General features: G+C 38.6%; 1 protein-coding gene across 5 annotated transcripts in view; it reads left to right on the forward strand.

Annotated features, from left to right (window-relative positions):
* WBP11 (WW domain binding protein 11) overlaps positions 1-15,380 on the forward strand; it is a 30,903-nt gene extending 15,523 nt beyond the window's left edge. For all 5 annotated transcript variants that reach the window (XM_020994205.2, XM_020994209.2, XM_020994206.2 and 2 more), the window contains 7 exons: positions 705-838; positions 1,667-1,866; positions 5,202-5,393; positions 6,116-6,217; positions 6,686-6,985; positions 7,811-7,993; positions 14,316-15,380. In XM_020994205.2, the coding sequence (XP_020849864.1) occupies positions 705-838; positions 1,667-1,866; positions 5,202-5,393; positions 6,116-6,217; positions 6,686-6,985; positions 7,811-7,993; positions 14,316-14,749 (1,545 nt within the window). In that variant the 3' untranslated portion in view covers positions 14,750-15,380. The remainder of the gene's footprint in view (positions 1-704; positions 839-1,666; positions 1,867-5,201; positions 5,394-6,115; positions 6,218-6,685; positions 6,986-7,810; positions 7,994-14,315) is intronic.
* The last annotated feature ends 1,263 nt before the right edge of the window (positions 15,381-16,643 follow it).

The following is a 16,643-nucleotide window of genomic DNA, read 5'->3' on the forward strand; positions in this document are numbered from 1 at the left end:
ATAAAGGAAAGGATTTCTTATCAGTTAATAAGAGTGTGTTATAGCAGTCCTCTGGCATAAGGGAGTCTGTCTTAGGAGAACAACAAGCTGGTGGTAGGCAAATTATTTTTTGGGAGACACAGCCATATCATCCTTTGAAAAATATTGTCAATATTTTTCCAAGACTGTGTTCTGTAAGCTTACAGACTCCCTTAAGAGACAGTCTCAAGACCACCAGACCTAGTCTTAAAACAGGTTTATTCTACACTTGCTTATTCTGTGGAACATGATACAGATTATTCATTAGGATAAATAAGTTAAGCCTGTTTATATAATTTCATTCCTTAGTTTTATGCTATTACAAAATTTTACAATTTCCTTTCCCCATTTACCCAGAATATTAAATTGTATTCACTCAAGTGCAAGATATTTCATCATCATTTCTATTTTATTTCAAACAAATTACAACTGAAAAAAAGGTAGAATTAAAAGAAAAATTTGACTCTTTAGGCTGTTTAGTTGAAGAGAGATGTCTTTTATTTTGGAAAGTTATTGGTATTATTCATTTAAGATTGTATATTGTACAGATTATTGCTGTTACCATTTTCATATTTACATTTTAGTAGAAATTAATCCAGTTTGTAAAATAACTGAATTGGTATTCCTGTATGGATGTGTCTCCTTATTTTTCTGTATTGATTTACCATCTATTTGTTTCTTTTCAGAATGCTCAGCATGTTGAAGTGGAAAGCATCCCATTGCCAGATATGCCTCATGCTCCTTCTAACATCTTGATCCAAGACATCCCATTGCCTGGTGCACAGCCACCCTCTATTCTCAAAAAAACCTCTGCCTATGGGTAAAGAAGCATCATTATGGTTAAATAGCAGTTATTAAGTACTAAATGATTTCTCAAATGCAGTGGGTGGAGAGGGAGTTAAAAATAATGTGTGTATCTGTGGTGTTTGATGATGAAGGAGTGTACTGTATGTACTCAGCAGTGTTCTGGTATACTTCCTAGAGGAAGTCCTATGGCATGTGGGCTATCTCCTCTGGAGAATTTATGGTGAAACAATGGACGTAGTAAGAAGGCATGAATGAGTTCCTATCTGCAATAAAAAAAAAGTGTGGTGTAGAGAGGCCATGCTGTAAAGTGAAAAAAGTGTGTCTACGTGGAATCTGACCCTGTCTCTGATAACAGTTGTATGACTGTGGCAAGTCACTTAATTTCTCTGAGCCTCAGTTTCCTTATGTATAAAATGGAGATAATAGTTGTTTGTGGGGCTTAAATGAGATAAATATATGTAAATTGGTTTGTTAAACCATATAAATATCTATTGCTGTCATTGTTACCCATATCAGTAAGTTCATAGATGTATTGAAGTATGTATGGACATGAGCCTGAAGTTCCCCAAAGTTCTAGAACTAAAAGGGAGCCAAGAAATTGCATAAACCTACCCCGTGATTTTACAAGTGAGGAAACTGGAGCCCAGAAGAGATAAGTAACTTATCATCACAAAGCTAGTTAGCAACAGACTTGGAATAACCATTGGCCTCCTGGGTGCATTGCCCCTTCTACCACAGCACACTGCTTCTCAGGAAGGAATCCTTTGATTACATGTGAAATATGGAATCCCTTGGTATTGTAGAACATAAATAAAAATCAGTAAAAACGTTCTCTTCCCAGACCTCCCACCAGGGCAATTTCTATACTTCCTCTTCTTGGACATGGTGTTCCTCGTTTGCCTCCTGGAAGAAAGCCTCCCGGCCCACCCCCTGGGCCACCTCCTCCCCAAGTTCTGCAGATGTATGGCCGTAAAGTGGGCTTTGCCCTAGAACTTGCCCCTCGTCGGCGAGAAGAGGATATTTTATATAGTCCAGAACTTGGTAAGATGTCAGCCACTTTTGTATCTGTTGTTTTTCATTGTCATCAGATAGCATTTGTTGAACACTTCTTAGAAATATGCCTTGTTGAAGATTCATTTCAGTTCAATTCAGTGAAAAGAGTTACAAAATCATAGCTTCATAGATTTAGAACTAGAAGGGAACTTAGATGCAGCTAATCCACCTGTTTGATTTTATAAATAAGTGGTGCTGGGTAGCTTAAGTGACTTTCCCAATGGCACACAGCTAGGAAGTGCCAGGGCTGGGATTGACCTACATCCTCTGCCACTACATCTATCACTGTGCTGAACCATGTACTTATTAGGTCCCTATTTACAAGTAGAGCACTAGTAGGCACTGAAGATATAAAGACAAAAATTAAATTGGCCCTGTCCTAAAAGTTTAAAATCAGATGCCACTTAAATATATCTTTAAAATATCTGTATCTGTCTTGTAGGGAAAGGCAAAACCTGTGATTTTATTAGCATAGAGAAAACTCACCTGCGGGTGAAATACCAAATCTGATTGGCACCTACTCTGGAATTCTAATTTTAGAGAGTTCCCTGGGAAACTTAGAGGTTAAATGGCTTGCTCAGGGTCACACATACATACTCAGAATGTGTCGGCAGTAGGACATTAACCCAAGTGTTCTGCTCTCTATCCGGTACCCCACTCTGCATCTCAGTAAATACCAGCTGGTCATGGTGGCCCACACTTGTAGTTCATGTAGGAGTCTGAGGTTAGTGGATCACTTGAGTTTGTGAGTTCTGAGCTACAGTAGGACTCAGGTTAATTAGGTGTCTGCACTGAGTCTGGTGCCATTATAATGCCAGTAGTAGAAAGCTACCAGGGTAAACTGGCCCAAGTCAGAAAAACGAACAGGTTAAAGCTTCCATGTTAATCATTAGTGGGATTGAGCCCATGATTGGCTCTTGGCCAGTATAACAATATATACTTATATACATACAAAAATATACCTGTAATCAAATATATGCATTCTTTCTACCTTACAGAACATATTGTCTTACTGTTTTATCATAGCTGGTGTCACGTATGTAAGTGTCATTGTGGTGATAATAATTAACCAATCCCACTGTAGAGTTTCTAAAGGATTTCATAGCACTTCTTGAATACTGTGTGTAGCCATGTTGAAGATTCAGTTTCACTCATTTCCTTAAACATTCCCTGGATCATGTGGATCATAGGATCATTGTATTTTTTTATGTTATACACAATCAACAAGCAATAATTTATTAAGCATCTGTACTGTACAAAATGGTTCCTTCCCTCAAGGAGCTTACGTTCTATGCAGGAAAACGTGTATAAATGCAAGGTGGTTGGGGAGAGGAGATAGAGGCCAGGTGCAAGTAGCTACAGATGAAGAAAGTTAGACTAAAGAGGTTAAGGGACTTGTCCAGGGTCACCCTGCTTATAAGTATCGTAGGTTAAAATTTGAACTCAGGCCTTCCTGCCTATGAGCCCAGCATTCTGTCCATAGTGCCTAATCTCTGGTGAACATACTGAGATCTTATAGGCTCACCAGAACTTCTGACAATGGTTTTGATGTACATTAAATGAAAAAATGAATTTCAGTAAAAGTGATGCTTTACCAATTGTCGGTACTCTCTTCTTTGTAGTGTCTTGCTCATTCATGATGGGTTTTTTTGTCATAGCAACAGTTAGCAGCTTTCAAAAAACTGGTGTTCCCTCCCCCCCCCCCAATTTTAAGAAGCCTACACCACACTGTAGAAGACTTAATAACTCTTCCATTTGCTAAGTCTCTGGAAGGTTTTGCTTGTTTCTGAGAATAAATTCCGTTGTTTTGAAGCACTTGATTGGGAGGATATTGTCAAGGGGTTTCAAGATGTAGCAAAAGAGAAAACTAATAGTGAATGACCTTGTGTTTTGAAATTTTCACTGAAGTGAAATCTGCTAAGAAGGTAATGAGGTTCAGATTTTGAGATTTAAAATAGCAACTATGGGTGGTGTAGTAGAGAATCAGTTAAGGAAAAGTAAATTATTGTCTTTCTGTAGTGAGAATACATTTGAAACTAGATAACCTAAATTTATGGTGCATCTCTTCAGCATGATTTCATGACTTCCTCTAGCAGTTGAGTAGGAGTCATTAAGTAGATGGGGGCAGTAATTTGTGTTTGCATTTTGGCAAGGCATTAGTAGCAGTAGGACAAGAGGGAAAGGAAGTTGAGAGTAAAGAAGAATATGATATTGAACTGGTTAACCAAAGCTACAAGATTGGGAAGGGAAGAATCCAGAGCAAGGCTAATGACCTGAAGGGTGGAGTACTGGAACTGGAGGTGAGGGTGAATAGCTTTTTGAGGAATGAGATATAGGAAGAGATGGAATGATAGCTGGGAGGTCATAGTCATATTATGAAATTTCAGGATTTTGGATCACCGATGTGGAAAAAGAATAGGTCATGAGAGTTGAGATTGAGGAACTGAGAGGCCAGAGTATTTCAACACATGTTGACATTTTCTGGGATAAAAGCAAGAATTAAGACAAAAGAGAAGCGCTAAAAGCCAGGTACAGAATCCTTGATAAATGAGGGAGAATGACCTGGGGGCCAGTAGATACCTGCCACCATTATCAGATTTGATGATATATTTAGATAGAGTGACCCTCAAAGGAGGAGGTTGCTGAGTGAGGGCAACAAACAATTTGTAAGTGGAAATGAGGAACAAGGACCAATTCCTACGAACAGTGGATCAGGGTTGGTGGAAGGAAACAATATGCTGCAAGTACTGAAAAAAAGATGACCGGGGATGCAGTACTTTCTGGGAGGAGCAAGGTCTCCATGAATGCCAGAAGGTGGAAGGACCAAGAGAGGACATATTTTAAAATGCAAGCACTTTGTTAATGATGGAGAGCACAGCGGAAGGGGCAAGCAGAGCAAAAGACATGTGAGAGGGTTAGTGTTGTGCTAAATGTGATGGGGTTGCAGGAATGGAAAGTGGGGGGTAAGATGTGGAGACAGGTAAGCTATTCTCCTTAGTTGGAAAAGACTTTGTTTCATTGATTTATTACTGATTATCGTTCTGAATTCCATCTAGTGCCATATTTTCACTAGACTTTAGTGGCTTGTGAATTGCTGCTATTTAAATCCTAAAAATCTTTTAGGGTTTCATTTAAAACCAATTGGTAGTAAGATTATCATGATGTCTATATGAATTAGGAACAGGCTGCTTGATAGAAGTATTTTAACAAATTAGTTACATAGGTTGTATTATGTCCTAAATAATGGTATATTTCTCTACATTCTTGCTTAGTAAATTGAAAAAAACTTAGTTTAATACTTGTTCTATCCTCTCCTTTTTCAGCTCATCGAGGTCATGATGATGATGCTTCCAGCACCAGCGAAGATGAAGGTTATCCCGAAGATATGGATCAAGATAAGCATGATGACAGCAGTGATGACAGTGACACTGACAGGTCAGACGCTGACAGTGAAGGGGAGGAGTTCATGCATCGTGATGATGAAGAGAGAGAGAACAATGAGGACAAAAAATCAGGTGTGTACAAATTCAATCAGTTGAGCATTTATCAAACAATTACAAAAAGAAGGTTCTATTATACTTAAGCATAGTACATTTTATAAACTAAAGGTACTTTGAAAAAATCTATAAATTAAGAAAGCCTGCATATAGTTAGCTTTATTATGAAATAATATATGTATTTGGGGAAATTTAATAGCATAGGGTAATGTAGTGCCCTAATTAAAATTAAGTACAAAAGAAGAATAACTATGAATTTTAATGCTCCAAGCTTTGCATTGGTGAACATTTACATTTCCAGATTTGAAGATGGGCTTTTGTATCCTGACAAGATTTTATGGTGACTTCAAAGAGCTAGAAACATGTGGGGAGAGGGGTTTCTATTAAACATGTATGTGCATATATGGGTGATTAGCTGGTTCTCTTCTATGCCTAGAAGTAGCATTCTGGGGTAAAGACAATTGCTGCCACTAGGTTTTGTATCAGGGAAAAAGTTCAGAAGCAAATTGTACCTATGTTGTCTCTGACCCCAGGAGCAAAGCAGGATATCAACTTCAGCATCTATTGTAGTCTGAAACCTGCAGAATCATGCTTAAAGAAACGTATTTAAAACAGAAAGATCCACTCAGACTTTAAAGGGAGAAGTGGGGTGGCATTGAAGCAAAATCTGTGCTTCAGCTGAAGTAAGAAAATGAAACATGATGTACAAATTAAACTTTAGTGTTTCTCCCCTTTTTTAGGTCTCAGTGTACGATTTGCTGATGTTCCTGGAAAAGCACGAAAGAAGAAGAAAAACATGAAGGAATTAACGCCTCTTCAAGCTATGATGCTTAGAATGGCAGGTGAAGATCATTAGACCCATTTTTCTCTAAACCTTTCATTAATGATGATTATTTGATCATGTTTCCTATTTTTATCATCATCAGTTTTCAGAAAGCACTTATAAGAATGATTAATAATTGGCATTTGTTTAACATCTTATGGTTACAAACCACATATTTAATCCTCATAAAAACCCTGTAAAGTCAGAACCATAGGTGTTATCCCTATTTATAGTTGAAGAACTCAAGGTGGAGAAATATTAATTTAATTGCCCATAGTTACCCAGCTTGTAAACTTTAGGTGGAAATTGAACCCTGTTCTCTCCCTGACTCCAAGACCCATATTCTTTCAACTTTACCTCATCGTTTCTGATGTCTATTGCAGTGTCTTCTGTGGTGCTGCCATACTAAGAGATACACAAAGTAAATTAACTGTTCTCCCAACTATGTACCACCACCACTACCTTTCTATTTGTGAATTTTTCTCAGGTCAGGAAATTCCTGAAGAGGGGCGAGAAGTGGAGGAATTTTCAGAGGATGATGAGGAGGAGGATTCTGATGATTCTGAGTCAGAAGATACAGCACAGCAGCAGCACAAAGAAGAATCTCTTCCTGATGGGGCATCATCATCTCCTGCTTCCCAGCAACAGCAACCACCTCCACAGTCTGTTCCTCCTGCTCAAATACAGGCACCTCCCATGCCAGGACCACCCCCTCTTGGGCCACCACCTGCTCCACCATTACGACCACCTGGGCCACCCACTGGCCTTCCCCCTGGTCCACCTCCAGGTAAACATATTTGATATTCAAGTCTTCCCAATGGAATCAGTTACAGGATAAACAAGAGCTATCTGTGTATCCTGGAGTCCAGGCTTGAAGTGTTCATTCTTAACATTAAATGTTGTCACAGTTGTCCATTTTTCTTTAAAACTTTCCTCTCTTTAGTTACTTCATCTCCTCTGATCATATCAATGGGAGCCTCAAGTATTTGTCAGAATTGTTTTTATGCCTAAGTCACAGATGCATCAGGGCTGTAGGTATTGCTTTTGTAGGAGGCATTTGAACCCTTGGTAATGGAAAATTCTGGTTTTCATACATTAAGCAGATTTGTGGTGAAATTCAATCTTAGTGTAATCCATTCTGTTCTTAAATAGAAACCCCAACAGACAATGAACAATATCTTATGAACAAATATATAAATTTATTTACGATGCCAGCTGATAATTTATAGAACCTGTTATTTGTGATTCTGTTTTAATTGTTAACCCAAGCCATCTGTGATTGGCAGAAAAGTTTATTTGATGTTCTGGTTCCCAGTGGTCCATAGCTGTGTCTCATTGCTTGATATGCCTCATTTTGACCTTAAAAGACTTGTTCTGTTTGCACTGTAATTATCTATTTTATTTGTTATTACCCACGAAGAGATCAGCAAGCATTATTACAATGCTGAATATTAGAATTATAGAAATAAGAATGTTTGTCTGATAACTGTTCGTGTGCAAATTTCAGTTACTTTTCCAAGATAACTTTTAAGTTAAAGTGATAGTTTATCTTTGTACTAACATTTCATTTGTAAGTAAATTTATTTTGATTTAATGATTTTTCCTTTTACAGGAGCTCCTCCATTCTTAAGACCACCTGGAATGCCAGGACTTCGAGGGCCTTTACCCCGACTTTTACCTCCTGGTCCTCCACCGGGCAGGCCTCCTGGTCCACCACCAGGCCCACCTCCTGGTCTTCCTCCTGGTCCTCCTCCACGAGGACCACCACCGAGGCTACCTCCCCCAGCACCTCCAGGTAAAGGATTAGATTGGGATATGACAAAGGGGGTCGTTTAATCATTTTCCCTCAATGTTACATTGGTAAAGAAGGACATTATAGGGCATATACATTTTATGTTAACCATAGAGGGCATCAGATTTATAGAATTTGGATCTAAGAAAAGTTCTACGTCATTTGCATTCTGCCTGTCAACAGTTGCTCAATATGAATAAGTCACTTGTCAAATTAAAGTACCACATTGGAACCTAAGATTTAAGGTAGCTCAAGCTAACTATTTAGAATTTGTTAGAGCTACAGGTTTTGACTGTCACTCTTGCTGCCTCTGTTTTTCCTTTCCTTTCTCAAAACTCATTTGTGCTGTGAATCCAAGCTTGCTAATCAGAAGATAGACATTCTAATGATATTTCGTTGTATTTGAGAATGTCAAATTCCTTGTGTACTACACAAGCCACCAGACATATCTAAATTAAGAAACCAAGAGCCTTTTTAATGAAGTATTCAGAAAATTTTATAAATATGACTACTTCATATTCAGATATAGTTCTGCTGTCCTTGGTATATGGGGGAACATACTGGTGAACCATTAATAGGGCATATGCTATTTCTCTAATAATGATGTCAGATTCTGTTAAATCGTTCTCTTTATCCTTGTGCTGTATACATTCCAGCCAAGGTTAGGGAGGTAAATTAAGCCCTTTGAATGAGATTGTGTCTTTTGGATATGGGAATGAATCTTTTAAACTTGGCCTCAACAGTATATACTCTAAACAATGGAACTGATTCATTTAGGCTAACAAGAGAATCTATGACTATCAAATTTTAATTTGTACTTGAAAAAGAGAGTAATTGCCAATTTCACCTTATATTTAAAATTCTTCCAATATTTGAGCTTCCACTTCATTTCTGCTAAAATATATTAGCATAGGGGCAGCTAGGGGGTACAGTGGATAGAGCACCAGCCCTGGATTCAGGAGGATCTGAGTTCAAACGCAGCCTCAGACACGTAACACTTACTAGTTGTGTGACCCCGGGCAAGTCACTTAACTCCATTGCCTAGCAAAAAAATAAAATAAAATGTATTAGCATAGAGATGCCCTGGCGCAATTTTTAAAAGGCCATGCCAGCAGAGCACAAGCTCCTAGCAAGTAGTAGACACACATCAAAAACAAAAAATCCAGCCACCTAAGAGTTTAAATTACAAGGACAGATATGATGTAACAGAAATAAATAAATTTGTGTTAATTTGAGAAAGTAGAGAGGATTTGCCAGGGTAAGGGGAAGATTAGGAAAAGCAATTGGACATCTAGGAATTACATCTGAAACTGAAACTTGAGAAGTAGAAAAAAAGGAGAATGCATTCAGGATGTAAGAGATGGTCTTTGAAATTACACAGAGGGAAATGATATGGCTCATCCCATTTGGACAAAAGCTATTAAGCCAGTTTGGCTAGAAACAGTACATGATGGAGTATAGTAGGGGGTGAGTCTGGGAAAGTATAGATTAGAGCCAGATTGTGGAGAACTTTAAATCCCAAGGTAAGAAGACTGTATCTTTTAAAGAAAGACAGTGGGAAACCACTAAGTGTTGTATGTAGAACAGAGAAATGTCAAAATCAGGCCTGTGCATGAGGAAGGTTATTTTGGCAGCTGTGTGGAGTGTGGGTTAGAGGAGGAAGCAGGGAGACCAATTAAGTAGCACTGCAATAGTCTAAGTAGTGTATTGAGGGCTTGAACCAAGGTAGTGGTCACAAGTGGAAAGGGGACAGATGCAAGAGGTATTGTTGAATATAGAATTATAGAAGTGAAGGAGAGGGAAAAGGCAGAGTGACTATAAGGTTGAGAAGCTATATTTACTGGAAATAGGGGGCTCACACCGTGTATACAGAGATAAGGTCAAACTGAGTACATTATTTACATGTAAAAAGATAAGCAAATTAGGGGAGCATGGAATATTTTACCTGTGAGATTTATGGATAAGGGAAGAATTTATGACCAAACGAGAGGGAACACATTACAGGATGTAAAATGGATAATTTTGATTGCATCAAGTTAAAAAGGTTTTGCACAATGGAAAGATGATATTTATAACTCATGAGACCTTTGTCAGTATCAGGGTAGTTGGAGGAAAAAAATTATATGTACATATATGTAGATAGATAGATAGAGGGCACAGGGTGAGCTGAAGATTAAGGGGTCATATCTGGAGAATAAAATTAAGGGATGAGAGAGGATTATACTCAGAGAAGAAGAAAGGGAGAGGTAGAATGAGGTAAATTGTCTCACAAAAAAAAAAACAGAAAAGCCTCTTACCGTGGAAGGGGAAACAGGGGAAGGTGAGAGGGAATGAGTGAATCTTATTCTCATAGGATTTGGCTTAAGGAGGGAATAACATACACATTCACTTGGGTATGGAAATCTGTCTTATCCTACAGGAAAATAGGGGGGGAAAGGGGACAAGAGAGCAGGGGGGATGATAGAGAGGAGGGCAGATTGGGAAAGGGGTTAATCAGAAGTAAATACTTCTGAGGAGAGACAGGGTCAAAAGAAAGAATAGAATAAATGGGGGGGCAGGATAGGATTAAGGGAAATAGAGTTAGTTTTTCACAACATGTCTACTATGGACATGTTTTGCATAACTGCACATGTACACCTTATATTGAGTTGCTTGCCTTTTCAGTGAGGGTGGGTGGGGAGGGAGGAAGAGAGAAAATTTGAAACCTGAAGTTTTAAAAACATATGTTTAAAAAAAATGTTTTCACATGCTACTGGGAAATAAATATAGGAAATGGGGTACAGAAGTCTATCCTGCCCTACAGGAAAATAGAAGGGGAAGGGGATAAGAGAAGGGGAGAGAGATAGAAGAGAGGACAGAGTAGGGGAAGGGATATTCAGAATGCATGCTATCTTGGGGTGGGGGGGGGGAAATGGGGTGAAAATTTGGAACTCAAAAACTTGTGGAAGGGAATGTTGAAAACTAAAAATAAATAAATAAATTTATGTTTAAAAAAAAAGGTTTTGTACAAACAAAACCAGTGCAGCCAGGGTTAGAAAGGAAGCAGGAAACTGGGGGAGAATATTTTACAAGTTCTGTAATAAAGGCCATATTTTTGAAACATAATAGAGAACTGAGTCAAATTTATAAGAATATGAGTCATTCCCCATTTAATAAATGGTGAAAGGATATGAACAGGCAGTTTTCAGAAGAAATCAAAGCTGTCTATGGTCATATAAAAAATACTTTAAATCACTATTGGTTAGAGAAATGCAAATTAAAACAGTCTTGAGGTACCACCTCACACCTATCAGATTGGCTAATATGACAGAAAAGGATAATTACAAATGCTGGTGGGGATGTGGAAAAATAGGAATTGTAATGCATTGTTGATGGAGTTGTAAATCGAGCCAGTCATTCTGGAGAGCAATGTGCCACTATGCCCAAAGGGCTATAAAACTGTGCATACCCTTTGACCCAGTAATATCACTATGAGGTCTATACCCCAAAGCAATCAAAGAAAAAGGAAAAGGACCTATGTACAACAGTATTTATAACAACTCTTTTTGTGGTGACAAAGAATCAGAAATTCAGGGGATGCCAGTCAGTTGGGGAATGGCTAAACAACTTGTGGTATATGATTGTGATGGAATACTAGTGTGCTCTAAGAAATGATGAGCAGGGTACTTTCAGAAAAACCTGGGAAGACTTACATGAATTAATACAACGTATTATTTATATCAATATCACGGATTCCATGAAGCTGTTGTTGAATCAGGAAGAAGCTTTATTAACAGCCTAGGAAGGTCGGGCATCCTTCATGTGTGAGAGCACACATGGGAGGGCACATGTATCGATAAATGCACATCTTTTTATTCCCTATTCCCCATTCAAATTTCTTTCACCTGTTTCCCCATTCATTCGGTACTATAGAGGTCATAGCCTGTCTGAAGCGTTTAATTTCCCCACATGAGTCTCCACCCCTAATTACATCTCCCACTCCCCCCAGTTCTGTGACCATGGCCCTTATTTGGGAACACCTCTTTTCATATTAACATCTGAACTGGTTTTCCACTGGTTAGTTTATTCACCACCAAGAGTGTTTTCTTATTCTAATATAAGTCCCTTTTGTTTAACTTCCACCTAGCCCCCTGACTGAATTCCTTAAGGTTTCCACTTGGCTTTTGGTGGAAATAATAATAATAATAATAATAAAAACTATTTCTCTGACTCCAACCTCTGATTGAGTGATATGCAGAAGCAACATCTATATAGTGAAATGAAGCAGAACAAGGCTGTACATAATTATAATTAACAGCAGTATTGTACGGTGATCAACTGTGAATGACTTAACTATTCTCAGCAATACAGTGATACAAAACTATTATGAAAGCCTAAGGATGAAAAATGCTCTCTATCTGCCTCCTAAGAAAGAACTGATGGAGTCTGATCGAAGCATATTTTTTTATTGGTCTGTTTTCTTTTGCAGCATGACTAACATGGAAACGTTTTGCATTCAAATTGTTTGCCTTTTCAAGGAGGAAGGGAGAGAATTTGAAACTCAAAAATTTTTTTAAATGAAGGTTAAAAATTGTTGTTTATGTGTAATTGAGAAAAAATAAACTTAAAAAAAAGAAATAAGGAGAAGTTTGGAAAAGAGACAAATGTAGAGGAGAGGCTAATTAGTTCCATTTTGGACTTGAGTTTGCGATGCCAACAAAATGTTTGTATAGAGATGTTGAATAGGTAGTTAATAATGGGGCGCTAGAGTCTGAGAGGGAGATTAAGTCTTAATATACAGATTTGGGAAGTCAGTTGCAAAGAGGTAGTTGTTGAACACATGAGAGCCAATGGAGAGAATGCAGAGAAAGGGGAGAAGAGAAGAGAACACAGAGCTTTTGGAGAGCCGTCATGCTTAAGGGGCATGAAATGGATGATGTTGAGTTGACTGGAGTGGTGAGATAGGAAGAAAACTAGGAAACTGTAGTATCAGAAAGCCAGGGAAGAGAGTATCTAAGAGGAAAGGAAATAATGAATAGTGTCAAAATTCCTTTTACTAGAGGTTTATCAGTGAAAAAAGAGAAAAGATAAAAGACAGCCTGAGGGGATCATCAGTAAACATATTAAAGGCCTACTATATTGCAGGTCAAATGAAGTTTTTGTTGTTCTTGTTAAGATCTGGGAGGCCTGGTCACATTTGTATTCAGTGGCTCAATAAATAAGGAAAGATTGGAGGTGAGAGGGCATGATTGAAAGGGCAAGCTTCCCAAGGTACTGGAAGGGAATAAGAGTAAGGACACAAACCAAAGGGTTAATCTTTGCAAAGACCATAGATTTAGGGCTGGAGTGGAACCTTTAATCTAATGCCTTATTTTAAAGAAAATCGTAATTGATAATTATGTTGTAGTTTAAGGTTTACAAAGCCCTTTTGCATAAATTATCTCATTTGGTCTTCACAGACCCTGTTAGAGAAACACTGTAAGTTTGACCACTTAAACACTATGAGCCCAGACAGTTGAAGTGATTTACCCAAGGTCACACTGCTAGTTAAGTGGCAAATCCCTAATTCAAATTGAATCTTCAGACTCCTAATATAGTGTTAGTTCCTCTGCACAAAGCAGGATTATCTTTTCCTCCGACTGAATCAAATGAAAGAAAGGGGATGATGTAAAAGCATTTTGAGATGTTGTTTAGGAGAGGCTTTGATTTGTTTTTTCACTAGCATAAGGGGTTGACTGAGCGTGGAGCTAATATTTTGGGTTTGAGAAAGTATAAAAGGTTTGGAACAGTCTTTATGGCGACTATGTGATAGTAAAGGAGTGAAAAAAAGATTGCCATGTAGGATTTGTTGTTTAGTCATTTCAGGAGTGCCCAATTCTTCACAACCTCATTTGGGATTTTCTTGGCAAAGATACTGGAGTGGTTTGCCATTTCCTTCTCCAGTTCATTTTGTAGTTAAGGAAACTGAGGCAAACAAGGTTAAGTGACTTGCCCAGAGTCACACAGCTAATAAGTGTCTGAGGCTAGATTTGAGCTTAAGAAGATGAGTCTTCCTGGCTCCAGGGCCAGCAGTCTATCTGTTGTACCACCTCACTGCCTCTGCAGTATCATGAAAGCCAAATTCAGATGAGGTAATGAATTTGTAACACCCAGTTATCCAATAATGGAAGGCTATTTGAGGAGGTAAGAGCATTGAATAAGGCCAAGGATGTCAGTGTAAAGACTTTCTTCAGATTTAAGTACTTTTCCATGATATGTGCCCTATAAGTTCTATGTCCCTTTAAAAAAAAAAAAAGCTTATTTAGATAATTCATGGTGTTCTCAATTTGCATTTTCTTCATAATAGGCATCCCTCCACCTCGTCCTGGTATGATGCGCCCACCTTTGGTGCCTCCACTTGGACCTGCTCCACCGGGGCTTTTTCCACCAGCTCCCTTGCCGAATCCAGGGGTTTTAAGTGCCCCACCTAATTTGATCCAGAGACCCAAGGTGGATGACACCAGTGCAGCCACTATTGAGAAGAAAGCCACAGCAACCATCAGTGCCAAGCCACAAATCACTAATCCTAAGGCAGAAATTACCAGATTTGTGCCCACTGCACTGAGGGTTCGACGAGAAAACAAAGGAGCTACTGCTGCTCCCCAAAGAAAGTCAGAAGAGGATTCTGCTTTACCCCTTGCCAAAGCAGTCCCTAAATCTGGCCCCTCTGCTCCTGTTTCAGTACAAACCAAGGATGATGTGTATGAAGCTTTCATGAAAGAGATGGAGGGGCTACTGTGACAGCTTATGATGTCAGGGGAGGTTTTAATCCCATAAATTCACATTAGAAAATGTGGTTCATAGAGAAGGAGTTCTTATATATTGGACCTGAGTGCAGAGGAGTTAACTTTTACTCTGTTAGAGCATTTCTTAACTTCAGTGCAAAGATTGTCTTAATATTATTTAGCTTTGGTCAGAATTCACTGCACAGAAGAAAAAGATGTCTCATTCAGAGTAGATTGGTAAGGTTCTATAGCAGTGTCCCTTCACATCTCTACGATATCCATCACCACCACCATTTTCCTTTTTTCTTTGGAGGCATGAAATAGACAAGATTTTAGTGTCTGTACTTTTTTTTTTGAAATATTTTTTCTTAAGTGGGTTTGGTAAGCCACTGGAATAGATATTTGTCAGAAACCAATGCATTTCTTCCAGTGTTTTTTGTGTTTTTACTTCTGGTTTTGTTCATCAACTTTCCTTGTAAATATTTTGTAACATTTTACTTGTAGTAAAATGGATCACAGCTTCATTTCCCTACTATGGAGCAGGATGTCTGGGGAGGACTATACATATGTATTAATTGAGATGACTTTAGTGACAAAAATAAATTGAATGCCTTTCATGAAAGAAATAAATGTTCTACAAAAATAAACCTTGTTTTTGTTATTCAGTTAACGTATATATACAATTAACAGTTAACGTAAGCAGAGAAAAGAATAAACAATTTAGAACTCAGGTTGTGGGTGCCAATTCTGGTTAAGAATGGAGGAAGTGGGAAATGTGGGTGAGTTTTAAGAAGAATCAGACATTATTGGGGGAAAAAATGGAAATGTAAGAAAATAAAAATGTCTTACACTTTAGGAATTTCACACTGGCCTTAGAACAATTCAGAAATTTTATAATAGCTCAGTGTGATTTACTGTTTGTTTTCTGTAGATAGGAGCCTTCTAGCTTGGTATATAAGCACTTCTGACAGTATAAAAAGGGAGTGTTTTTTTGCCTTGTCATAGTACATGCCATATAGATTGTCTATGTAGATTATTGTGGTTTCCATTTTATATTCTGAACTCATATGCCTTGTAATTATATATAATTGATTATATTCACTGTACAATATATGTGAAACATCCTTACTAGGAAGTTAAAAAAATTAAATCCTTAGCTATGAACCCTCTGGACCATGTGACAAATAAGATGATGAGGCCTAGACATTATCTCTGATCCCCATGGCCTCTCAATGAATGTGCTAAAGATAAAGCAACTTAAGCTGTCTCCATGGACACCTGGAATAGAAAATAAGGTTTAAAAAAAACAAAAATACATGAACTGAGCCTACTCTGAGCTCACTTAGCACCCTCTGCCCCACCACACACAATGCAGCGGTGAGGCTGCACTAGCCCACCTAAAGCCCCAAAACGTGGGCTTGGAACAAAACCCAACCCCACACTGGTCCTCCTTCCCACTTCGGTGCCGGGGAGATCTCGACTCCAAGCTGCAGAAGCTTCCTGGGGCCCCCAAAAGTATCGCTGCATTCTGTACTACAAAAAATTTCTATAGGAAAACAGAGAAACTGAGGGAACGGGGCAGGAAACATGTCTGGGTTTGAAATAGAACTCAACCCTATCCCTCAGGGCCTCAGAGACCCAAATTCTCAAATGGCAAGTCAGTCCTGCCTGGATGCAGAGCAACAGTGCTCTGAGAACCGCCAGGCAAGTGAGGAGCAGGGAGTAGGATAGCCCAGCATGTGTAGTGCTTTGAGTGGCACTCTACTAAGCCTGAGGGAAAGAACACAGCATTCAGCTGGGGATACTTCAGTCACCTAAGTCACTTGGTGGCAGAGACCTAGGCTGATGAGCCATAAATTGCCTAGCTTAGAAGGAAGCTGAGATGCTTTTGAGATCAGCTCTCAGGGAGC

The sequence above is a fragment of the Phascolarctos cinereus genome, unplaced genomic scaffold (genome assembly GCF_003287225.1).
Source record: "Phascolarctos cinereus isolate Bilbo 61053 unplaced genomic scaffold, phaCin_HiC Scaffold_1;HRSCAF=81, whole genome shotgun sequence".
NCBI lineage: Eukaryota > Metazoa > Chordata > Mammalia > Diprotodontia > Phascolarctidae > Phascolarctos > Phascolarctos cinereus.